Source organism: Meriones unguiculatus, chromosome 2 (assembly GCF_030254825.1).
Source record: "Meriones unguiculatus strain TT.TT164.6M chromosome 2, Bangor_MerUng_6.1, whole genome shotgun sequence".
NCBI classification, from domain to species: Eukaryota; Metazoa; Chordata; class Mammalia; order Rodentia; family Muridae; genus Meriones; species Meriones unguiculatus.
In genome coordinates, this window is record NC_083350.1 from 20086447 (window position 1) to 20111848 (window position 25402).

General features: G+C 42.1%; 1 protein-coding gene across 6 annotated transcripts in view; it reads right to left on the reverse strand.

The window, feature by feature from the left end:
• Tcf4 (transcription factor 4) overlaps positions 1-19772 on the reverse strand; it is a 339325-nt gene extending 319553 nt beyond the window's left edge. For 4 of the 6 annotated variants that reach the window (XM_060377098.1, XM_060377096.1, XM_060377097.1 and 1 more), the window contains exons 1-2: positions 16945-17034; positions 15236-15308 (exon numbers count right to left, since the gene is read on the reverse strand). In XM_060377098.1, the coding sequence (XP_060233081.1) occupies positions 15236-15308; positions 16945-17016 (145 nt within the window). In that variant the 5' untranslated portion in view covers positions 17017-17034. Of the gene's footprint in view, positions 1-15235; positions 15309-16944; positions 17037-19308 lie in introns of those variants that run through there. The other 2 variants (XM_060377099.1, XM_060377094.1) reach the window with 2 other exon arrangements.
• Positions 19773-25402: the final 5630 nt, after the last annotated feature.

The following is a 25402-nucleotide window of genomic DNA, read 5'->3' on the forward strand; positions in this document are numbered from 1 at the left end:
CAAGACAAAACAACCTTCACATCATAAAACTACACCAAAAAATGGAAGGGAAGGAGCACAGTATTATGCTTACCTGACACAGAAAAAAAAAAAAAAAAAAGCGTACGTCACCACAGAGAAGCAAAGTATAGAAAGAACCAGCTGCTTGTCCAGACACTCTCCGCTGGTAGGATGGGTGGGTGGGTTCCAAAGCATTCCTTCAGGACTAGGCTTCATGACTTAGAACATGCTACACACATTTACCTGCAGCTGTCAAACATGTCACGATAAAACATGTCCTGTAATCCAGGCTGAGTGTCCCTTATCTTCGGACATGCTTGAGACCAGATGGGTTCTGAATTTCACATTTTTTTGAATGTTGCAATATTGGAACAGACAAAATGAAATGACTTGGGGATAGAGCCTGACTCTAAACCAGGGCATTTACGCTTCATGCACACTTCACGAATACTGCCCAGAGGCCATCTTATCACGGTGTCTTCAGTACCTCTGTGTTCTAATGCACCTAGTGACGTAAGCTTGGAGGTAGGATTTTCCACTCGGAATTTGGATATACTTCAGGTTTTCACGGGAAGGGGGAGGTGATCTGTATTTGATCAGGGTTAAATGGAAAATGGAGAGCATCTGAGAGAATAGGAGCAGAAGCAAGTCTTGACACAAAGCAGAAAAGAAAGATGTCTGTTGACAGAGGGGAGAGGGATAGTTTATGTCACAGTTTTGTTTGCTTTTAGTTTCTGAGACAGGGTCTCAGGCTAGGCTAGAACTCATGGTCTCTTCTGCCTCGGTCATCCAAGTGCAGGAATTACAGGTTTCAGCTATCACGCTCTTGCTTTTAATAACGAAGTATTTCCAGCACAAAAAATAAACAGCATAGAAAGCAGCGGTCATGATGGCACTGACTATGCTGATCTTCTAATAACTATCATTTAGGAAAACGAATTACAACCTGCCAGCAAAGTGGTGCACACCACCTTTAATCCCAGCACCTGAAATGGCGGAGGCAAGCAGAGCTCTGTGTGTTCAAAGCTAACCTGGTCACACAGTGAGTTCCAGGCCTACCAGGGCTACACGGTGAAACCCTGTCTCAACAAAAGCAAGCAAGCAAACCACAACATAACCAGGCATAGTGTCTGTACTCCCAGCATTCAGGAAGCTAGACCAATCACAAATTTGCAGCCGCCACCAGCCTGAGCTACAGAGTGCTGCCCTGAGCGGGAGGGAGGGGGGCATCGAGACTAGAGACATGACTCAGCGACTAAGAGCACTGACTGTTCTTCCCGAGGACCCAAGTTTGATTCCCAGCACCCACATGGTGGCCCACAATGCTCCTTAACTGCAGTCCTAGGGGATCTGACACTCTCTTCCAGCCTCCGTGGCCACTAGGTTCCAGGTACACACATGGGATAGAGACATACATGCAGACTAAGTACCTGTACACATAAAATAAAAAATAATGTTTAAAAAGTGCTGTACATCTGTAGAAGCTCTGTGTGTCTCCCCTAAAGGAAAGCCAGCACATTTTTACCTTGCTTTCAGCTAACACTTACCAAAGCACAGGCTGATGGAACTCCAGAGGGCTGCCGGGCTACACTGGCCTCTGCAGCAGTGGACAACCACTTTAAGGAATTTGGCTCTTGGAGCTGATGGTTTCTACATTTCTTTCCTTTCTGAACCTATATAGTGAAGAATCCAAAGAGCTCTAGGGCCCAGGAGCGGGAGCATCAGTGACTGTCGTAGCTCTACCACAATAGCACCCCAGTGGTAATTAGTTGGCCCAAGTGGAGCTAAAAAGAGAGACCCCTCCGGTGTCTTGTCTCTAACTTGCACAGTAAACACAATGAGGGGGTTGAAAGAGTCCGCCTCTTTCTTCGCAGCAGGCCAGATTGAGAGACAATGCTTAAGAGCAAACTAAGATACATGACAGTGGAGTGGGAATAGCCCCAGGGAATCATGGCCAAGAAAGTTGGTGGTAGAAAAGAGCAAGGTGGACTTGTGGGTGGTATTTGGAAAAATGAGGAAGCTTCATTTCATTGCTAATCAAGAGCCAACAGCTAACCCCCACACACACACTTGTTCTACCAAAAGTAGTAAATACAATCAAATAATGATGCTACAGTCCCAAGCAGAACACCATATAAATCATGCCACCCTCAAGATCACCAACAAACACCCTTCAGTAACGCCTTTCAGCTATGCTCTCTGACACTAGACCATGGGAAGAATGGAATCAATCCATCAGCTGTAACATTTGTGATAACAAGCCTAAGCGGCCCATAATTACCAAAGACCATGAAAGAAGACCTCAGCTCTGTACCCTGGAAAAGCAGAAATGCAAAATCAATCTAACCCTGTTCTGACAATATCTGCGCTTCTTCAGTGCTGAGTGGCCGTCGGGGTCAGGAGGGAAGGGTGCCCAGAGAGCTGACTTGTACATCCTCAAGTTAACAAAATGTTAGAGGAAGTCACACACGCGCGCACTTGTATACACTCTCACAAATACGCACACACAGGCAAACAAGTACTCACGAGGAATGTTCTCCTATGAGCTGAAGGCTCTGACTTCAAAAAAAAGCCCTGGAAAACCCTTCAGTTGTGTATTGGCCCACAGCAGTCTGAGGGCGGCAACCTAGCTATAACCTGAACTTCCAGAGCTTTACAACTGGCTTGGGCCAGCCATAAGGAGTACCTCAGGGGTTCAGGTTCCAGGCTACAGCAGAGTGTTCCCAGGTACCCTCCTGGTAGCCGCCTCTGACATCCTCTCCCATCATGCTCTCCGACCTGATCACCACACCTCACTCTGTGTGGAAGCGCAGCCCAGCCCACTTCATTCATTAGACCTCAGCCTATGCCTGCTCACTTCCAAGCACCCTTTCCCAACTGTCCATCTGGGTCACCTAACCTCCTGTCAAATGTTTCTCCTGCCTCACCTCTCCCTCACAAAATGTGCTGTCTTGTAGGTCATTTACTCCCTTGATATCTGCCGCCATTTTGAGGCAACTCAGGAGTCTACGTAGCTTCTCATTGGTTCATTTCCATCTGACCCAACACACGGTGAACAGTCGGAGAGTCACCAAATTTTTTAAACTCAAGGAAACATTTTAAATCCTAGCACTCAGGAGGCTGAGAGAGAGGGGCCATGAGTTCTAAGTCAGCCTGGGCTATCACAGTGAGACTTGTGTTTCTCTGTGTGTGTGTGTGTGTGTGTGTGTGTGTGTGTGTGCCTGTCTGTCTGTCTGTCTGTCTGTCTCTCTGTGTGTGCCCCTGTGTGTATCTCTCTTTGTCTGTCTTTGTGTCTCTCTCTCACATATACTCAGAGTAAATAAAATTTAAAAAAATAAAATAAAAACTATGTTACTGCATACACATTATAAGATAAACCTTACAGAAATTCAAATATGAAGATAAAAAAAGTTATCTTTAGTGTCTTTCAAGTAAATCAATCTCGCATTTGCAATTTTTAAATTTCTGCTCAAAAATGACAAACGGGATATAATTATAATCACTTCCCATAGAGACTCTGGTACTAAATTTGAGGGTACATTCATAACAACCCACCTGAAGGTCCAACTTCCACACTCATTCCAAAGCTTCCTTCCTTTACGGTCAGACACACATTCTAAAACCGAGATTTCAATTGGAAATGTGCGCTGAACTCTATTTGAAGCCCATCTTCTGCAGAAGTCTGAATCAATTCATTTAAAGCCCTTTCCTGATGAACCACGGCAGAACTTTTCGAAACACCAACAGCAGCACACCCCGCTTAAATGCAGATGTTGACAGGTGTCATTCCTCACAGTACCATACATAGTAACATGGTAGCATGGAGCCAGCCTCTCAAGAAAAAAAACACTTTCACAAAATGAAGGAATGAATGACAAATCAAAGGAGCACACAGACGCCTATCATTCCTGATAGTTCCATCAATGTTCCATCAACATATTCACATGCCCAAGTTAAAAAAAAAAAAAAAAAATTATGTCCTTGTGCCATCCCAAACTTTTCAATGTTTTTTTCAGCAATCAAGACATGACCCGATTCTACCAGAATCTTAAGGGTCAAAGAACAGAATTCTTTTAACACCGCAAGACTACATGTTAAGTAAAAGAAAAATATTTCTACATAGGCAAAAATTATAAAGAATAACAAAAGTTAATAAAAAAATTAAGGGAAAATTACAAGTCAGAAGAAAAGTAACCAAGTAGCTAAAAGTAACTAGCTGATTGCTGGTGGGATGACTCATGGGTAAGGAAGCTTGCAGCCAAACCTGAAGAGCTGAGTTAGGTCTCCGGGACACATGGCATTTCAAAGAGAACTGTTTCCCTCCAGTTGTTCTCTGCTCTCCACACATGTGATGTGGTATTTGTACACCTCACATACACAGTACGTGAGTTCCTTAGTTAGCTGGTTAATTCATTAATTAATAATCTAAAGTACAAGAAGAATTGAAGATCAGAGACCAGAGAAACATTCTGGATGGATGGAGATGCTCAAGAGGGCAATTATTCAAACAAGAACTAAAACCTAGGACCAATAGAGTTTGGGCTGGTAAGGCTCAATGAGTATGTACAAGGAGCTGAGTTCAAGTCTTCAGTATCCAAATAAAAAGCTAGGTATGGCTACTCTCAGTATTCTGGGGAGTAGAAACACGATGGTCTCTGGGGCTAGCTGGCCAAAGGCCTGCCTCCAAGTAAAGTAAGAGACACTAACTCAAGAAAATAAGGCAAAGAGTAGTTCCTTACTCTGGCCTCCATGGACCACTCATACATGCTTGCACGCATGCACACACACAACACACACACACACACCAGGGCTTGGTCTTTTCAAAATTATAAGATGAGATCAGGTGTGAAAATGTAAATTTGATTTTAAATGTTAATTAGCATCTGATGGGCAAATTTTCAGGTGTCCCAGTTTGCTTTCTATTGCTATGATAGGCACCATAACTAAAAGCAATGCGTGGAGGAAAGAGTTAGCTCTGTCTTAACAGCTTACAGTTACAGTTCCACCATGAAGGAGAGTCAGGGCAAGAACTCAAAGCAGGAACCCAAGGTAGCAACTGAAGCAAAGGCCATGAATGAGCGACGCTTAATAGCTCGCTCTCCATGGCTTGCTCAGCTTGTTTTTTTGTTTTGGGATTTTTTTTTTTCCAGTTTTGGAAGGAGGGTTTTCAAGACAGGGTTTCTCTGTGTAGCCCTGGCTGTCTTGGCACTCAATCTGTAGGCCAGGGTGGGCTTGAACTCAGAGATCCTCCTGCCTCTGCCTCAAGTGCTGATAGTAAAGGTGTGTACCATCACGCCCAGTTTTCAAGTTTCTTTTATATACCACAGGCCCAAGCAGGGCACCACTGCAGTGATCTGGGCCCTCCCACATCAATCGTTAATCAAGAAAATGCTCCACAGGCTTGACTGCAGAACAGTCTTAGGGAGACACTTTCTCCATTGACGTTCTCTCTTCCCAGAAGACCTTAACCTTGTTTGAAACTGACCAGAAACGAGTTAGCACAGTAAAGGTTTTTGCTCCCTAACCTGAGCAACCTGAATTTGATCCACAGAGTCCTCAAAAGTCATCCTCTAACCCTCCGCTCACACACCCACAAACACGTGCCAAGTGCACCCAAAATAAACAAAGTGTAAAAGCAAAAGTGTTTACTATGAGAGTAACCTTCTGGAGGGCCGAGTATTTCCAGTGTAAACCCCTTATTACTTTAAAAAGAGGAAGAGAAGATCAAAAGAATATATAAAATCTCAATAAAATTTCTTAGTATAAATAGAATATTCTTTGGGAAAAAAAATTTTTTTTTAATCTGTAGCGTACCCAGTTGTTCAGCAACAAGTTCTCCCTTAACTGGCCTCAGCCACCGTTTGAACCTGCAGCCACTTCTAACTGGGAGCACCTGCTACACCGAGAGCAGTCACATAAGGACACTTGAAAGGAGGGTTGGTGTACACACGCATATGCACAATTTTCCTGCTTGTGATACGACTGTAATAGCTTCTATTCAAAGAACAGAACAGGTTTTTGTTTTCACCAATGTCTGTAAGTTTGGGCTGAGATGAGGCTATCACTGACTCAGCTTTTGAAATGTACTCATGAATTGCTACAGGACAGCTCTTAAGTATCCCACTTCCCTGCTAGCTCTGACCCTGGTGATGAAGGTGGAGACAATATAAAGAGATGATGAACTTTCACAAATCTTAAAGTGCTTTCAATTTGTCCTTTTTCTTTCTAAGCAGGTGAAACACCTCCTGAATTTTGTTGGGGGGGGGGCTCATGTTGCTTCGGTAATTTAAGAGATGGGCTTTGAAACCCTAGCATGTTAGAAATATGGATTGGCTTCTTAGAAACAAACACTGAGAAAAGGTTTGTTTAACAAATAATTTTCTCCAAAGAAGCTATCATTTGGGATCCAGAAAAAAACTCCCCCCCCATGAATATCATAGGAAGACTATGAAACTAATTTACATTAAAATTTTTGAAAAACAAAAACAAAAACTTCCAAATTCCACACCCACTGTTATCATTAAGAACTTGTACTTTTGGAAGACACTGAATTATATAATCTGTTAAACTCCTAAAGAAATTCAAATTTAGGGGGAAACACACACACACACACAACTGACATTTAAGAGTCGGAAGTCGGCTCAAAGCCCACCCTAAGTGTTGCGCGCTTAGCTGACTGGCGAGCCCACTGGGGAACAAGGATGGGGTGGCCTCCAGCTGCACTTTCTCTTCTGTCTCTACTTCCTTTTCTCTGTACCTGGTTCACAGTCACCTTGATACAAATTTAATCCCTAAACACACATGTTAAATGTTGCCCCTCTATCAGGATCAAAATCGATGTGTTCATGAACCTTTTATCAGTGCCCTCTGGTAAGAAATAAGCTTTCAAAAACTAAATTTTAAAAAGCAGTTCATTTGCTTTTTATTTAAACTTCTGCAAGGTGTAGAGGCACCAGACTCTAATCTCAGCACTTAGGAAGCAGAGGCAGGAAAATCAGCAGTTCAAGGCTAGGCTGGCCTACACAGCAAGACAGTAGTGATTTTAAACAAACAAACAAACTAGCAGGTGCTTTTAACTTATACATGATTGTATCTTCTGAAGATGTATTTTGATTTTATATGAACTTTCTACGTTTTCTTGTTGGACTATGTGATCTGCTTGGACACATCTTTCTCCCACAAAGTCTTTCAAGGCAAGTCCTTACAACTGCCAAGGAGGCCTTCGAACGTCATCTGCACTAAAGAAGCTATCAGAAAGGCCACCTGTCAGCATTCACATAGGTGGCTCCATAGTGAGCCAGGTAAACAAAAACACCATCTTCTCCCCACTGACGACATAAGGAACAAAGCTAGAGATGATATGCTAAGATCCCTAGATGTAATAAATAAACACACCTTTCTGCCCACTCATTATCAAATTTTACTCAACTTAAGTGACTACAGAAGCAATTACAAAGGATGCTAATTTGCATGTTTTTCATGTCTTGCTCCTCAGCCTTTTACAGAATATGAAAACTGCACTGTCCAGAATACATTTCAACATTCTCCATGGATGCTCCATCCTTTCCTAATTTAACAGCCCTTTAAAGACTTTGTAGTTAAGCCCTGGTTTGGGAAATTTGAGATTAAAAAACCTTCCATTTGGAGGTCTTGCAATTCAGCTAAGTACCCCAAAAGGGAATGTTTAAATTAATGGAAGATTAAAGCAAGGAAGAACATTCTAGAAGGTATTCCATAATGGGGCTCTGTCACCACCTTCTCTATTTTATTGAGAAAATAGTCTGTTCCCAAGGGGCTGAAAGTTTATATGCCAACCATCAGACTAGTTTAACTATTCAAAGTTAAAAATGTCAGGGAAAAAAAAAAAAAAAAGCTTGTAATGGAAATGCTGACAGGCCATGAAGTAAGCACAGGCAGGTGCCCTGCCACCAGGGTCATAATTCAATCAAGCTGGACTCTGACGTCATCTGTTACAGAAAAAAGCCAAATGGTTTATGAACAGCACCAGAACCCCCGAGATTAAATTACAGCCCTGATATTTAATCACGGGTCTTACTATGTTATTTTTAATAACACAATGCATTTTAACAGTTATTCGTCAACTGCCTCAGCCAAATTAGACCTTGCGATGACAAGAGCCAAGATTATAAGGTCCATCTAGCACCATCTCAGTTTTATTATTTCTTTCAGAAATGGTAGATTATATGTTTTTTCCCTTTACAAATATATAGTTAATAACAACTGAGCAGGCCAAACCTCCGTTAATAGCAGCACAGCCACTGTGACGGGAGGCATGTACTTATGCCATAACCTACTATATGATTTCAGGAAGAAATATTTAACCCTCTCCCAAAATCCTGATACTTTGTCATAAACTAGAGTATCTCTAAATACACATACAAGTCTAACTTTCCATAAATTATCTACTTAGACAAAAAAAGATGTGGTGCGATTTTCTTTTGGGTTCCCTAAGGGTCAGAATATAAAACGTTCAGAGTGATAAAGGCTTGCATTTTACAATTCACCTAGGATGACTGATCAGAGGGGCATCCTACCACATAAGAATACATAAGCCAAAGTTTCCAGAGGCAACATCAACAGCAGCAAATGAAACAGGTTCTTCACAAACTAATGTACAAATACTGCCACACGTGTGAAGAGTTGTTTGCAAAACAAATCAATACAGGCACATCCAACAATGGATCACAGCGAATAAACTACATATAGTAATTACTACCAATGGCAGTCTAGAAAGTCATTCATTACATGTTAATTGTCACACAAAAGTACAAAAGCAGCTATCTAAACAATTGAGTGGCTGCACCTTTAAATAAAATACTTTCTTACAGGCCTAACACTCATCCACAGGAAGTGATTTTAAACACACCTGGCTATTTGATATGCTGATTAACTGGGCCTTTATTTGTTTCTGAAATGAAAGCAAATGCAGCAACCTCATCAGTGCTTTCGCCGTTTCTGGGGGTCTAACATAGAGAGATGTCAGTATCTGTACACCTACATACATGGCTTATAACAAAGTGCTTGCCCATCTTCCTGAAAGACTAAAGTGTTACTCATCTCCTGTCTCTCTTAAGCATAAAGAGAGCTGTGATTAAAAATATGGACCTAAACACCTAGCTTACACTGAGTCTAAATGGGTCAGGCACTGGGAAGAGGATAAATCCTGTGTAAGCTTAGAAAGTTGGTGGCCAATTTTAAAATTTTTTTTTTCTTTTTTTTTTATTTTATTTTATTTTTTTTATCAGTTACATTTTATTAACTCTGTATCCCAGCCGTGTCCCGATCCCTCATTCCCTCCCAGTCCCTCCCTCCCTCCCTCCCTCATCTCCACCGTGCCCCTTTCCAAGTCCACTGATGGGGGGGACCTCCTCCCCATTCATCTGATCCTGTTTTATCAGGTATCTTCAGGACTGGCTGCACAATTTTAAAATTTTTAATCAGTGTAATTAAGAAACCTGTAACAAAAATAACCTTTCAAAAAAGCCTATAATATGCTTTCCTTTCTCTAACACCTAGCTTGATCTAATTAACTTGGAAGAACACCTGGTCATAAAAAAATAGCTCAACAATACAAAACTAAGCAAAGAGTTGGGGGGTCTTCTCCTACCTGGCCCTCATTTTGATGTCATGCCTCTGTAAGAATCTGACTTAACCAGCACACATATAGATTCTAAAGGCTTGGCCAAGAACATTTTGGTTCAAGACTTGTAAACTGAAGAACATTTCAAAACACACCATGTTCCTTATGAGGCAACTTAAGATCTGTTATCTGGGATTATGGGAACAGATCTCAATGGCATTCTAACACTCAACCTTAGTGATCACAGGCCTGAGGCCACCAGCACTCAACTCCAGGGCCTGAACAAGGTTGCAAACTCCCAGTATAAAATAGTTTACCATTAGAAGTAAATGTTTAATCTGTAAAGCCTACAGAATTACTTTGTTTATCAAAGCAGATGAAAGCAAAAAGGAATAATTTTAAGCTCAAAACAAAACTGTTTATATGACAGTCTTTACTGCTCCATGATTCTAACCATTTAAGACAGATTCAAGCAATTAACAGCATAAACTTTCATTACATAGTTCTATTATATATGTTTATGTGGCTTCGCTCTTCATCTGTTATTTAAGTGATTTCCTCATTACAATAGTAGGGGAAGGATAATCTGCTGATTCTGTCAAAAATGCTAAGCATTTCAGTCTCAATAGTTCTTGGATCTCCATGCTTGTTTAACGCATTTTATTTACTTAAGTCAGTGTCAAATAGAATACCCATTCTCCCCTCTGAATTTAGAAAACTAACACTTAAGCACACGTCTGATAATAGACATATCAAAACTTTCATAGTGTTTACTCTAGGAATGCAGCCTGAATTTAGGAATGCATAGAGCTTGAATTCCATTTCACAGGCCTAACAATGAACTGCATGCTTTTTTATATTGAAATAAGAAGGTCTTATTTGTTCAGATATTAATAGATGACACTGGGTTACTGCAATTTCAGATCTGATTATTTACACAAAAATAATTGAAAATATCTTCACTGGGACCCACATAGCTGCACACAGATTTCCCATTTAAGAAAAAAAAAAAAACACAACTTTTAAAATATCTGCTATTTTTTTCTCTGTAAAAGTAATGTGATAATCTGAGAACAAATACTAACTCACATTGAAATCCATCAAATTTAAAAGGGTAACTTAATCTGGATACTGAGGCAGAAAAAAATCATGGGTATGGTTTGTAGCATTACCTTAAATATATATATTTTTAAATTCTTTCTACTCTAAAGATCATAAATAGTTTTTCATGCCAGGCCTCAATATTATATTTCATAGCTATATAATCTTGAAAAAAATGAGCTGTCTGGTTCTTGATGCCTTTGTATGGGCTTGTATGTGTGCCTATGTGACTATATGTCTATGTATGTTTGAAGGATTATAAAGATTTGGGTCCAGGCAGTCCTGAATTTAAATCTAATTTCATTACGACTTGCCTTGGGAGCACATGGCTTAACACCACTGTGCCTCAGTTTCCTCATCTATGAGCTGGGCGTGGTAATGCTTTCATTTACTTGACCTCTTGAGAGGATTAATGCTAGAATAAAATATACAGTACAGAGCATAGCACCTGGCACAAGAGGACGCACTCTGACTCCAGCTCACAGCATCCTGCCCAGGCCAGAGGAAGCTCGGGGACACCAGGCAAGAGGGAACAATTGATTAGCTAAAACAGAGTTCCAAAGCCTAGCAAAGTGTTGTGAGGGCACGTGAGCAGATGAGAGCCCTCCCAGGGCACAATCCTGAAATACCATGATGGCTGACAAAGGACAGAAAAACAGTGCTGAGCCTAATATTATTTACAGTATAAAGTCTGCCAGGCCACAGATATCAAATTAGAGCCAATCTTCAATACTAAGAAAGGACAGAAGTTTCTCACTTGGGCTCCTGAGTTTTACAACCACCATGGACTAATCACATACATACATACACACACACACACACACACACACGAAGAAGACAGGAGAGTAGGGAGCATCAACTCCACAACACCCTCAAGAAAACACAATTTCCTTCCCACACCATCAAAAGAACTCACACTGACCCAGGTAGCAATGAATACAGGATGGGAGCCCTTGTTTATTTTTTTGTTTGTTTGTTTGTTTGTTTTTTCCCTGTAGCACACGTAAGTGCCCACTGAGGCTGATTTTTTCCCAGGTCAATGACTTGACTCAACTGACATATCATTTTGATGTCATGGGGGCATCATGGAAGCTAACTTATATGAAAGCCAAAAACTGTTTTCCCCCTTTCTAAAACGGGCTCAGGGAGAGATGTGCTATTGACATTCCTCTCCATTCTAACACTGGTGTGTCTGGCCGTCTTTACCAACTGCTGACCACCTAACAACTAAGCAACCACAGGGGAAGAAGCCTCTACTTTTAAACCAGAGGGCCAAGACGCAGGTTCCTTCTCAGACGCGCTGTTCACGTGTGTTAACAGATGCCAACAGAGCTGACCCAACGGGGTATTTACTATATTTTCCTTTTAGTAGGTCAATTTAGAAATGATTTTTTTTAAATGATGCCAAACTCTGGTATGTTTATCTTTTGTTCCCGAAAGCCTCAAACATAATCAAATAAACTGCACATTTGTTATGTCAGAAAATTAAGCCTCTACTCATCCTAACACACAGATGCTTTCTTTTGGTGACTCAGTCTTTTTTTTTTTTTTTTTTTTTTTTAACGAGAATAATTTTCCAAGCAAGTAAGCAAGCATGTGGATGCTTTAGTTCATTTTAAGATCAATGATATAACAGATATCAATTACCATATAGGTTAGAGCTACGCCTTAAAAATAATCCCAGAGCCACCAGCTAAGGTCATGGTAGCTCTGGTCCATCCTGGCTGAACAATTTTACCGCATTCTGCGCGGAACACCTGCAAACATCAAACAAAAACTGCTGGTCCTTTCCTGGGTTGACAAAAGCCTTTCATGTGAAAAATGCTCCCTGGGAATGTCAGGCTAGAGGCTCAGGTTACATTCCATCCGCCCTAGCAGCCTTACCGTTTCTTAAGGTGGTAGGAAAAGCCATGTTTGTGGAATGAAAGATTAAAGAGAATCCGGCCACACTCTTTTTCATTCTCACACTGAATATCACGTATTAATGAAGTCAACAGCTATTGGGAACTTGCAGCATGAAATATGAGCAGACCTCACTTTGAAAGAAACAGCACTGATTTTTTTTTTTTTTCAAATTGGAATCATTTACTTAAAGTCTTGCTCTCTTTTTTTTTTTTTTCCAGAGTCCAAGTTTCAAAGTCGTACCTGAGTCCACCCAGGAAAATAAATATAAAACTTGAAGTAACTTTAGAAAATAATTCCTTACCTAAAGTTTTCTCACTCATGCTTCCAGTTAAAGGGCAAGGTGCAGTTTGCATATTTTTTTTTAATTATGCTTTAAAAAAGATGTGTCTCCTATCTTGTAGAAATATAGGCCTGGTTCTGATATGCCCTAAAAGATGGGGAAATGAACATTCTGCAGCCTCTGTATTCCAGCCACCATCCTCCTACACAATATAAATGCACTGCATTTCCAAGCAGGCAGGCAGGATAAAAGAGCCCGGCCCCTTCCACCCTTACAAGGTAAACATCTGGCCCTGAAAATCACACCACTGGCCCCAGGTAGCTTTAAAGTTCAACACCTTGAAGAAAAGCTCTGCATAGTCATTAGAAATAGCCTAACAGTTCAGCAGGGATGAAGTCTCTTTCTGGGATTATGTATACATAAACATAACACACACATCACTGACCAGCTTTAAGTTTAGATATATGATTACTTACCAAATGAATGAATACATAGCCAACTTTATCCATCCTAGACTATCTACAGACACTTCAACATTTCAACAAGGACTTTAACTGAACACGAACACAGAATATGAGCTGAATAAAACAATTGTCTTTTAAAATTGAATGTATTTCATACTTCTGGTTCATCTTAATAAATTAAATCATAGCTAAAGTAATAAGTTAAGTTATTCCAAATATGTCCACCTTTACCACAGTGCAAACAGTATTTTAGACTAACTTTGAAAGTAGTCAATCTCTGGGCCTGCCTGACATCTACTTTAGTCAGATTTCAATTATACACACATTTCTTAAGTAAAACATGAAGGAAATTATTGCCAGACATAAAGTCAGTATTTTGATGGTGTCTACTGAAAGCACTAACTTGACTGCAGGACACATTTGTCTTCATCTTCATTTTAAGCATTCATGTTAATATTTTCTGTCTTAAAAGCTATATAAAAAATACTATGCAGAAATTTGTAAACTGTAACTAATACTAAATCAAAAATTATAAATAAAAAAAAAGGAACCAGTCACAGGGTTCAAACAGTAAAGTACACATATTGTCAGCAGTACTTTTTTATCAAATACCCTAAAAATGCTAAGGGAAAACTAGAGGAGACATCATATATTTTGTAAATTATGTTAAAGAGAAAAAAAAATCCCCTAAACTTGTGGGAGCCAGTAGAAGTAACTTTCTTGGAAACCAAAAAGTTTTTAAAAGGCATTAATTTTATAAAAAGATAGAAATTATACAAGTCATATAAGTAAGCACATTTTATTCTGGTTGTTACTGTACCAGATAATATATATATATATATATATATATATATATATATAATTATTTCCATAGCTGACAGACAAGCTGTCACTGGATCTATGTCACTGGCATCTCACAGCTGTGAAATGTCAACATTTACCAGCCTGACTTAAGAGCAGTGCTACCTTGTGGACTATTGATACAGCATGGCCAGAACTCTAAAATCCTACAGCTGTTTAACAGGCATCAATGGCTTTAAACCCTGGACGTAAAGGACAGCAGACAACAATGTATTGACTCCCTATTTGAAACTGGTTGGCCAAAGAAAACAAACACATCTTACAGAGACAGCACACGTATTAGAAGTCCCCACTTTTCATAAGAGACACTCAGAGGGCCCTATACTACAAACTCCTCCTCAGATGCCAGATAACCACTGTGCACACAGATTCCTTTGTGAATACCGCTGCCTTTTTTGTAGAAGCATCGCGCGAAGAAGTCTCATGTATAAAATGCTAAGTCTCTTCACATCAGCAACATTAAAATCACTGCATAAGTCAACGATAAAGGAGAGAAAACAAACAGCTCAGGCACCCACCAGATAGTTTAAAGATAAATGAATTCCTACTTAGCCTCTCAGGCTAGCAAAAGGCTATTTACAGACTTAGAGGAAAAAAACTAAGTGCCGCTTTAAGACGGTTAATTGTACACAGAACCTAATAGCTGGTATTATTTCCCCTTTTATGAAAGTTAGATTTGTTCCCTCTATTTTAAAATAGAGAACATGGATTTGCCCACATATTATTAACATCAGTCTTATGTTCACATGTTCGATTATAACCAAATTTTTTTTTAAAAAAATCACTTTTAAATTAAGTGATGGAATTCTGATATGGTTTTCTTGATTTAGAAATAGGTCTCACTTTAATTGCGAAAGGCAACATTCTGTTTAAGTTTGCTTCTGATGGATGAGATAACCACATCATCATAGGCTAAAAACTCAATGACTTCTTTCAGAACACTTCAACAGAGCCAAAAATACACAAAGAGTAAATAAACAAGTAAGAACATTGAACTTCACACCAAGAAAAGAATTCACATACTTGAGCCAGTAAAATGTCCACTCGCCAAAGAAGTTGGTCCATTTTTCCCACTGCTGACAGGAGGCGAAAACATCTAAAGGAGACAAAGAGATGGCAGAGATGAAAAGAGGACATTCGTGTCTCCAGAGTTCATCAACGATCTTTCACACTCTTGATAAATAACCTGGAGTTAATGCTAAGGCTTTATTTAGTAAAAACATATCGCCATCACCATCCAACTTAAAACTAAGCCAGGCACCTCATTCCAACCTCCTCCTCCCTCCATTACCACTGTTCTATCTTTCTCCTCCTCTGGTGACTGAGATTGCTAGACAGTCCTACTACATTCTGAACACAGTCCCCATGGCATTATCAAGATATAGATTGGGGGACAGCAGCCTTTCTAGAGAACACTATTTGACAAAGGAGAAGAAACAGTTGTTTGTTTTATGCTGAAAACCTTGGACATAAATGTGGCAATGTCCATTTCCATCTTTTACAGGACTTGTCTGTCATACATGAACCCAAATAAAAATAAAAATGCCACCTGCAGTAGATTCTCACTTCAGCTCAAACATGAGAGCAATGTAGGCCAGTCAGTCTCTCTCTCTCTCAGAGTCTCTCTCTCTCTGTCTCTCTCACTCTTTCTCTCTCTCTCTCTCTCTCTCTCTCTCTCTCTCCAGCATTTATTTCAGCCCTAATTGGTTTCCCTCTTTTCCTCATCTAGTGCATTTTGCACACCTTCCCTGAGTCAGAGCCTGCAAAAAGTAAAAGAGAGAATGGAGAAAGTGCAACAAGCAGAAAGGGGCTGCAAAGCTGCCTGCGGGCTCTGCTTCCTGCCAAAACTTCGGAGAGCCATTTCTCCACAGGGTCTACAAGAGGAGCAGCAGTGGCAGCCAGCAGCGGCAGCGGCGGCGGCGGCAGGGGCGGCAGGCGCAGCATGAGAGGGAGCCTCACTTGGAAGGTGGTTTGGATTTTATTTGTGTTTTGTGGATTCTTCTGCTTTTGCTTTACAAATGCATCTTACACCAAACTCATCTGGCATTAAAACTGCATCCATGCCCCTGGCATGTCTGGAACTCACGGGAAGCAAGGGGGGACTGAGAAGGACCTAAGGAGGAAAGGAGGAAAACTCCACAAGTGTGTAGGTCCCTCCTTGTGCTGATTACAAGACTGTAATTTACTAAAACAGTCTAAGACACTCTAAAGAATGTATGCTCAATTTATGCATAGGAGTTTCCAGAATCCCAAAAAAAGCTACCAGGAGGCAGCCAGGAGGGACCCAGTGCACCATCCACCTCAACTTGACAGCGACTGGCTCTTCCATTTCCCAAATAAATAAGTAAGTAAATAAGATGTGGAGTAGCACACGAAGTTAGCCTTTCACTCTGTGTTCAGATGTAAACAACTTTTCGGTGGACTTAACAGTTTCAAGGGGTATCTGGCTTTCCTTCCTGCTAGAGTGAGGTTCATTATTTGGAGAAATTGGTAGGTAAAGAAGTCAAGGCAAGTCATTAGACCCTTTAAGAAAAAAAAAAAATCTCGAGTCTTCCACATCCCAAAATTAGTTTAAAAAAAATTGTCAAAAGGTCCCTCACATTTTCCAAGGATTCAGCCAATTAAAAATTATCCCAGTTTTTCACATTACTATGGGCTCCTAGTGTTGGGGGAGGGTTGTTTTTTTTTTTTTTTTTCCACAGCTGTTGTTAGTTTCCACCGTTCTTTCTTACCGCACTGAAATCCAGTAAATCACTCAGCTCTTTGTCCGTCCCTAAGGCAGCCATTCGCTGTTGGTGATGCATTTTAGCAAAATCACACAAACCTAGAAACATGGAAATAACCGCAATCAGAAAATCCAGTCCCAATCCTTGGAGAAAACACAATCGGATTTTTGGAGACTGGGGGGGTTGGAGGGGTGGGGGATATAAGGGCGGATGGGATGAAGGTAGAAAAGGAGGGAGGAATGGGAGAGTTGTTGGGTTTTGTTTTGTTTTGTTTTGTTTTGTTTTAATGGAATAGGCAGCAGTAGCAAAAAGAAAAAAAAATAGCGATATTGTATTTCCAAAGAGACGATCAAACTAGCAACATCCACTATAAAACCAGATCGAGGAAAGAAGGGGGGGGGTAGCCGCTCCTCAGCGCATCAATTTATGCAACAGGAGGTAGAGGGAGAAATGAATGGATCTCAGAGAAAAAGAGAAACTACTGCACGAACCGGTCTCAACTTTCCCCCCAGCCTCCACCCCACCCCCTCACACTCACACACTCACGCGCACACACTCGCACACACTCACAGCAACTCCCCCCCCCCCACACACACACACCACCCCCCTGCCCTGCAAAGTAGCTCCAAAGAAATTAAAGACCAGCGTCTCTGGAGTGCAAACCGCTCCACGGGGGGTGGGGTTGCCGGGGAGGGGGTGCCCCAGGAGAGGCTCAGGGTCCTCCAATTGTCCCGCACCCCTAATTTGTGAAAGAAAGGGTTGTAAAAAAAAAAAAAAAATTGAAGTCAGGCCCATTGGCAAAGTGCGCCGTGCCCGGGAGCCCGCCGGGCCCGGAGGGGGCGGAGGCCGGGGGAGGGGACGCCGCGGCTTCCGAGCTCCTGAACCCCGGCGGGGACAGCGGGGACCGCGGGGTCCCCCGAGCGCGGCCGCCCAGCCCGGCCCGGCCCGGCCCCGCCGCGCATCCGCCCAGCCGGCCCCGCCGCGCCGCTACCTACCGCCCGCGCGCGACGAGGGGCTCCCGGTGCAGCGCCGGCGCCCAGGCGGCGGTCATGTCTATCCCCCTGCCTCCGCCACCACCACCACCGCCTCCTCCTCCTCCTCCTACAACCGCCGGCGCCCGCGCCCGCTCCGGCTTCCCCGCCGCCGCCGCCGCCGCCGCCGCCGCCGCCGCCGATCCGCAGACACACAGCCAAGATCCCTGACTCTTAACACCAACTCTCTCTTCTCCCGGGAGGGGAGGGGACGAGGGAAGGGGGGAGGGGGAACACGGCGAGGCGCACGGAATTGCAAGTTCAGCAAAGAAATGGGTGGGGGGGCTCCGGCGGGGAGACGCGGCGCTCCGGGCCGGGCTGCCTGGGGAACACCCCCACCCCGAAAAAAAAAAAAAAAAAAGCCCAACACCTCCCCCATCTCGAGGAAGAAGGAGAAGAGAAAATAAAAAATAAAAAAACCCACCAAGGAAAAAATCACCCAGCACCTCATTTTCCCTCTCTGATCGCCAGTTACATTCTGAAGCCTCAACAGTTCAGGGTTTGCCGGGTTCTTCCATCCGAGGCACTTTGAAATTGATTCGAGTTTACATCCCCTCTCACTTCTCTCTCTCTGTCTCTCTCCTTTCTCTGTGTCTCTGTCTCTCTGTGTGTTTCTCTCTCTCACTCACTCACACACACACACACACACACACACACGCACAGCAAGCAAGTTTTGCTTTGCTGCAGATACACGTGATACGTAAAGACTTTGCCAAGACGAACAATATTTTTCTTTTTCATACAGAAAACCCTTCCACATTTTTTTTCTAGGAAGATATTTTGTTTGGGTAAGTTTTGCGTTGGGGGTGGAAACCTGAATCAGACTTTCTTCCTTTCTTCCTTTTTTTTTTAAACTCACACAATCGGATAGCTTCAAACTTTGTTTTAAAAAGAAAAAAAAAAGGCAAGGTAATTTTAGGGAATGGATATGGTTTTGTTTTTTACACTTGAGTTACGAGGCACTCCAAGTCCGCGCTCGGCAGCACTTCAAGTTTTCAACTCCACATTTACCACTACAGGCCCTACATGCTCTTAAAACACACTTTCTTCACACCACTTTTTAGCATAAAAAGAAGGCTTCAAAATTACCTTTTCGTAATAACATGCGTGCTTCACCCGGTATATGCAACATTCACTATTTCCATGTTAAAGAACACATTTGCCCAACCCTGGTATTGCTGGATGTGCGAGTGCGTACCGAAATGCATGCACACACGTTTTCCCATTGGCAATTATTTAATAGCTTGTTCCTTTTGTTTGAATAAAACACTGGGATCAACATTCTAAAAATGCAGTTCAATTACAAACAGTTTACTCTGACAGCAAATTGTAACGTTACCTTCAGTGGCCACAAATATGCTCACAATATTCCAAGAAAAGAGACTTTAAAAAGAGACAAAAATCTTCTGCAAGTACTTTAGTATCTCACATGTGCATCCCCCAAAAGAGTATTTTAAGCAGTAGTCAGTCCTGTTCCAGGGCTAGCCACAGATTACAAGACTATGCACCTGGCTCTGGCTTTTGCATTTTCCATCATAAAACTGTAACAAAATCCCCTCCCCCAAAAAAGAAATCATTAAAAAAAAAAATCCGACAACTTTTTCTTATTGTTTATAAAAAATAATCAACACAGGATAGTTATAATTGTTCTTCCGTCTTGTTGGTTGTAATTTTTGTTCTTCTCTTTCAAAGTCCTAAACTTGCTCCAAGTTTAGAGGCGCCTCATCATCATCCTCCTCCTCCACACCATCATTGACTCCCCCGAGGAGTCACATTGATAATAATAGGTTTCCCTGAAAGAAACATTGTAATCCATTCACATCCGGGCACTGCGGCTTATAAAGAGAAGGCGCTGCGGCCGCGGCGGCTCCACCAGACAATGACTGGGGAGGGGCGGGGCGGGAGCGCGCGACCATAGAGTGGTAAACACAGCGCGCAGAGAGGCCGCCAAGATGGCGGCGCGCTAAGCCACGCCCCCGCCGGGGCCCGGGGGCGGTCCCGCGGGCGGGTGGGTCTCAGGTCCTGTCCCCGGAGCGCGCCAGGCGCCCTGGCCGGTTTCAGGCCTCGATCCGGGAGTCCGAGTGTTGTTCCCGCTGCGTGAATGAACTCGCCGGGAGGCCGGAAGATGCCGTCAGGGTCTCACGCAACTGGGTCCCAGCCTGCGTGGATGCAGATTTTTCAGCCAAGCTTGGGCGGCAGGGGGAAGGTCACCAAGCCAAGTGTGATCCTGGGCTGGAAGAGTGGAATGTATCTGCTCGGTGCCCAGCCCTTCTTTTATAAGGGAAGTGTGAGAACTAGTGCAGAAGTCTTCATTTATTGATGTTAGACTCACATGGCTCTTGTACCATAAACCATAACTGACTCAACTTCCAATTTTAGCCAAACAATTTACCCTATCAAACCAGTTTTTTTTAGTCATCGAATAGCAATGAGAGACCTTGAGGTATCTATATGATAAGGATAAAGGTGACGCTACTGCTATAGAAATACACTGTTTCCATCCCAAATTTCTTACAAATTCACTGGTACAACTAAGCGATTTTCGGTTGTAGATTTCCAGGTCTCTAAAGAATAGTGTCCAGTTGTTGCAACAGAAAGTTTATTCTCTTCCAGATGTTGTTTCAGAATTTCGCAAATATAGGCCACATCGATGCAAAGAAAGGTCATCTCCTTTACAGCAACAGAGGCAAGTGAAAGAGCCTGACGCAGACCAGAAGTTCGCTACACGGCACAAACTCGCCTAGGTGAAACTGTTATCTACAGTAAGTGATAGAGCCCACCTCAGAATGGCAATCTGTGACCAGAGTCCACATTCACCCGTGCTCCCAAGCCATCTGGCGGTGGGAACGCCCTCATCTCTATTTTCTGATTTTAACGTGCTGCGGTGACAGAACTGAGATCTTTTGGTTATATGTGAGTTTTTACAGGACAAGAATTGGGACACTTACGGGTTATTTCACACATCATGAAGACGCCAATGTTTTATCCCCCATTCCACATTCTCATCTTAAAATAATATTTTACATTTAGCCACCACTTAGTACTGCATTATCACAGGCATTATCTCTGGTTTTCAGAGTAAGCCTCCACAGGCTCCGGAAAAAATGATGTAATGAAAAGATCACAAACATTGGCTTGGGGAAAATATTCCATTTCTCTACCTCTAATCAGCACTGTGACCTAAGACTCCATGCCAATGACCTTTGCTGTAAAACGCAGAAGCTAGATTAGATAATCCCGTAAAATCCCTTTTAGCTTTTAGGTTTGTAAGATTCACCCTCCTGAATTTCAAGGGCAGCAAATGATCTATCCAGAAATCACTGATAAAATCAAGTTTGGGATCTAAAAGCACCCTGCTTGTCTAGTATTTTTTTTTCCCCTGCCTGACCCCTCTTGATCAAAAAGACATGAAACTCCCCTTCCTTTTTTAAATTAAGGGACAAATGTGGGTGTGTTAGGCTCTGTTTGTTCCTGAACTGTCAGATGGTAAGTACTTTCTAATTATACTTATGGAAATTGGAGGCACCTTTGAGAAGGGTATTTGAGAGGACACTGTAAAGCTTAGAGATAAAAGAGTTGGTTTACTGGGTATATTTTTGGTGCTTCCTTGGACTACAGATTCCCCTGTCTGTGTATCTTGATGTGGATGTGTATCTTAGTCAACTCTGGCTGCTGTAACAAAGAGAGAGAGACAAGGTGGCTTGAACAACAGGCATTCACTTTTCACAGTTCCAGGGTCTAAAGTCCTGAGATTAAAGTGAAAGCATGGTCAGCTTTCTTTATAACACTTCCTCTATCTGGCTTGCATATTGCCTCTTTCTACATATGTATATTTTTTTTTCCTTGGCTGGGGGTGGGGGCAGTTTAAGAAAGGGTTTCTAGGTATAGTCCTGGCTGTCTTAGAACTCCATCTGTAGACCAGGCTGACCTCAAACTCACAGAGATCTACCTGCCTCTGTCTTCCGAGTTCTGGGATTAAAGGTGTGTACCACTACTGTCTGATTTCTACCTATACTTTCATATGATTGACAAAAAGAGAACTCTGGTCCCTTTTTCTCATAAAATTAATAATCTAATCATAGAGGCTAGCCTCTGACTTTATCCAAGCTGAATTTCTTCTCAAAGGTCCACTTCCCAGGACATTGGAACTTTGGCACAAGAGTAGGGGTACTAACACAGTCTCTGAAAGAGTGAATATTTACGTGGATACCATGTGATCCTTCCTACTCCAGTCCAGCAGTGCTGAAACACTGGAGCACTGGAGAGAAGAAGAAATCAACCGTAGTCTAAAGTGAGTGATAAGACTTGTGTTCTGATCAGCTGCCCAGACCTGTACGAGGAAGCCAAATCATGTGAGTGCCATGGTTCTAGAAAGCAGAAATCAAGAGTAAGCAGATAAAACTGCTCTTCAGATAGAAAGAAGGGTCTTGGGAGTTCTAAACGTAGGCCATGGAATCCTGAGTGGAGTATCTATATACATTTTCCCAATCAGCAAGAGGACTCATTGCCTCCTGTCCAGCAAAGCAGGACACCCTATAAACTCCCCCTTCCTCAGCCAGGCTAGCCTGAGAACTTCACTGATCTCTACACCTAAAAAAGGGTGTAACTAGACATGGAGCATACTTTAAATTCCACTGCTGTCAATATTACCATTAGCATCTTAAAATGTTTTTGATTGAAATAGAATTACATCTTCTCTCCTTCATTTCCTCCTTTCAACCCTCACAGATACCCTTCCTTGAACTCCAGTGCCTGCCTCTCAAGTTGATATGCTCTTTGATTATTGTTACGTGCATGTGTGTGTGTGTGTGTTGTGCACAAATACATATAAACACAAGTTGTGGAGTCATTTTTGTTGTTTGTGTATGTGTGGTTTCAGGGCTAATGACTATGCATTGGAAAATCACTAAAGGGGTCTATCCCTTGGGAGAGGCTAGTTATCCTTCTTTTAGCGTCATTAGTTACCTGTAGTACTTTGTCTGAGGGTGGTACACATATTAATTTCATCCTCTATATTAACATGTTCTTGGAGGCAGCCCTCTTTTCCATTCATGCAGCCATGAATGGAAAGACTATTTCTAGGAGAGACTATATCACAGCAGACTTCTTGGTATTCTGGCACTTACAATCCTTCCATTCCCCTTTTCAGCAATGTTCCCTGATCCACAGATGCAGGAACTGTGCACAGCACTGGGGCTGTGCTCTCTACAACCTGTTGCATTCTGTGTTGTGACGATTTGTGGTTTTCTGTGATTGCCTCTATTTGATGTAAAGAAAGGCTTCTTTGATGAGTAGTGGCAGCTACATTTGTCTGTCCATGTAAGGTTAAGATTTAGAATATACTAAAGAGTTGTGCTAATCTAGCAAAGGGGCAGTAGCAGATTTTTTTCCAGAGCTTACAATCTCTAGCACTAGTAAACTGTCTAGGTTTCCAATACTAGGCTTGATTTCTGTCCTGTACAGTGGGCCTTAAATCCAACTCGACAGCTTTTGGTTGGCACCAACATCTGCATGCCACTTATTACACCACTTTCCATATTGCTAGGCTGGCAGTGGCCATGGTTCATAGGTGTTACAGATGGATAGGACTATTGAATGGTTTCCTTCCCTTAGCAGCTTGCATAGTATTTTCTTTTAAGCAGAGAATCTTTTTCTTGGAGGCAAACAGTTTGCTTCACTTCCACACTCAAGACTACTTAATTCATGGTGCTAAACCTATAGTCAAGATGGTCCATACACATGTTACTTCCTTTTTACCATTTGGTGACTTCAGGCAAGTTCCACAACTTCTCAGCCTCTAAGTTACTCATGTCCTGATACCTTACATGCCTGTTTTCAATCAGGTGACTTGTGCTTTGAAAATGACACAGTCCTATTTGTGCTCAGTTTAAATAGAAAATGTCCCCTATAAGCTCAGATGATGGGTCTGGGGGAAACACTTGACTCTTGAGGGATCTTCCTTTATCAATGCATTAATCGCTTAATAGATCACAGCATGGTGGCATTTTGAGGAGATAGAGGAAACTAGGAGGTGAGTCACTGGGAACGTTCCTTTGGGAGCGTGGGCTCTGTCCACCCTCTTCTTGCGTTTCCTTCTCTCTGCCCCCCATCTGCTATCAGGTAGGTAACCTCTACCACATGCGCCCATAGCATGATGCTTAACTTCCTAAGGACCCAACATCAACAGAATCAAGGATGACAAAATGACACCTCTGGAAGCTACTCTGCCACTAAATTGCTCACATGAGGTATTTTGCTACAACAATCAAAATCTGACTACCACAAAATGTAAAGCCTCAGTTCAGTGTAGAATCCCTGAAGATTAGGCTCTTCTTTCATGAGCCTGAGAATAAAGGCAATATTGAGACCTCCCTGGGTTCACAAAAAGATCAGACATTGAGGGGCACTTGGACCCAAACCTCCGTTTGTAGTTGTGGATGTGAAGAATCAAATGCTATAGCTTGTCCAAGGTCATTTCACTAATTGAGTGGCAGAGGTAAAAGGAGTCCTCAGTAATTGAATGCCAAGCCAAAATATCACAGCAGTCTCCCTCAGCTTCCACCACATTTTCTTAGCCCTGCCTATGTAAAACAAACAAACAACAAAAAAAAAACAAGCAAACAAAGGCAAATATAAACAAACAAGGAACCAGCTATCAGATGCTCTGATAAAATTAAGAGATGAGAAAAAGTCAGCAAATAGTTTCCAAGCATCTACTTTGTTTCAGAAGCTATACTCCAAGGACCTGAAGCAAGAGTGTTGGCAAAGAAAACAAGATAGAAATGTCAAGGGCAGCCCTGATTGAGTGGCTAAGTCACAGTGAGTCGATACCGCTTGTGGCAGATGTGCGCAAAGGAGATGGCTGCTATGAATATTTTCAGGTTAATAAAACCAACGGACAGAGCAGTTTAGGACTTCAGTCTGGAGCTTTTTGCCTTGTTAATTATGAGTCTGAAAGGCTAGAGGCTCCGTGTTGTTGTAAATAAAAAAAATTGAGGGTGTTGGGCTATATAATATTTATTATTGGCCCTAAGATTATCATGGTATTATTAACCCACTATCACAAATAATAAGACACAGACACCTGTTAGATTTTATAATTGCCTTATTTACCTTGGGCCAGGCAGATATTTCACCTTCACCTATACTGGCTCATTAACCTCACCATCCATCTCCCAGCCCCCATCTAATGCCATCCACCTTAATCCTCCTCATCTGGTCTACCTTACATCCAAAATCCCATGGTACTTGCTTGTATTCTTCATCTGGGCCTTTTCATGCCGTTATTGGAGTCCTTCCTCTTGGCCCACATGTTTGTTTGTTTTCTCCATACTAACCCATCCTGATGTCCTTCTTTCTCCTCTCTTCCCATCTGTCTGTTTCCCATGATTCTCGTGAACCTGAAACCGGGTTGGCCACACCTTTCCCATTCT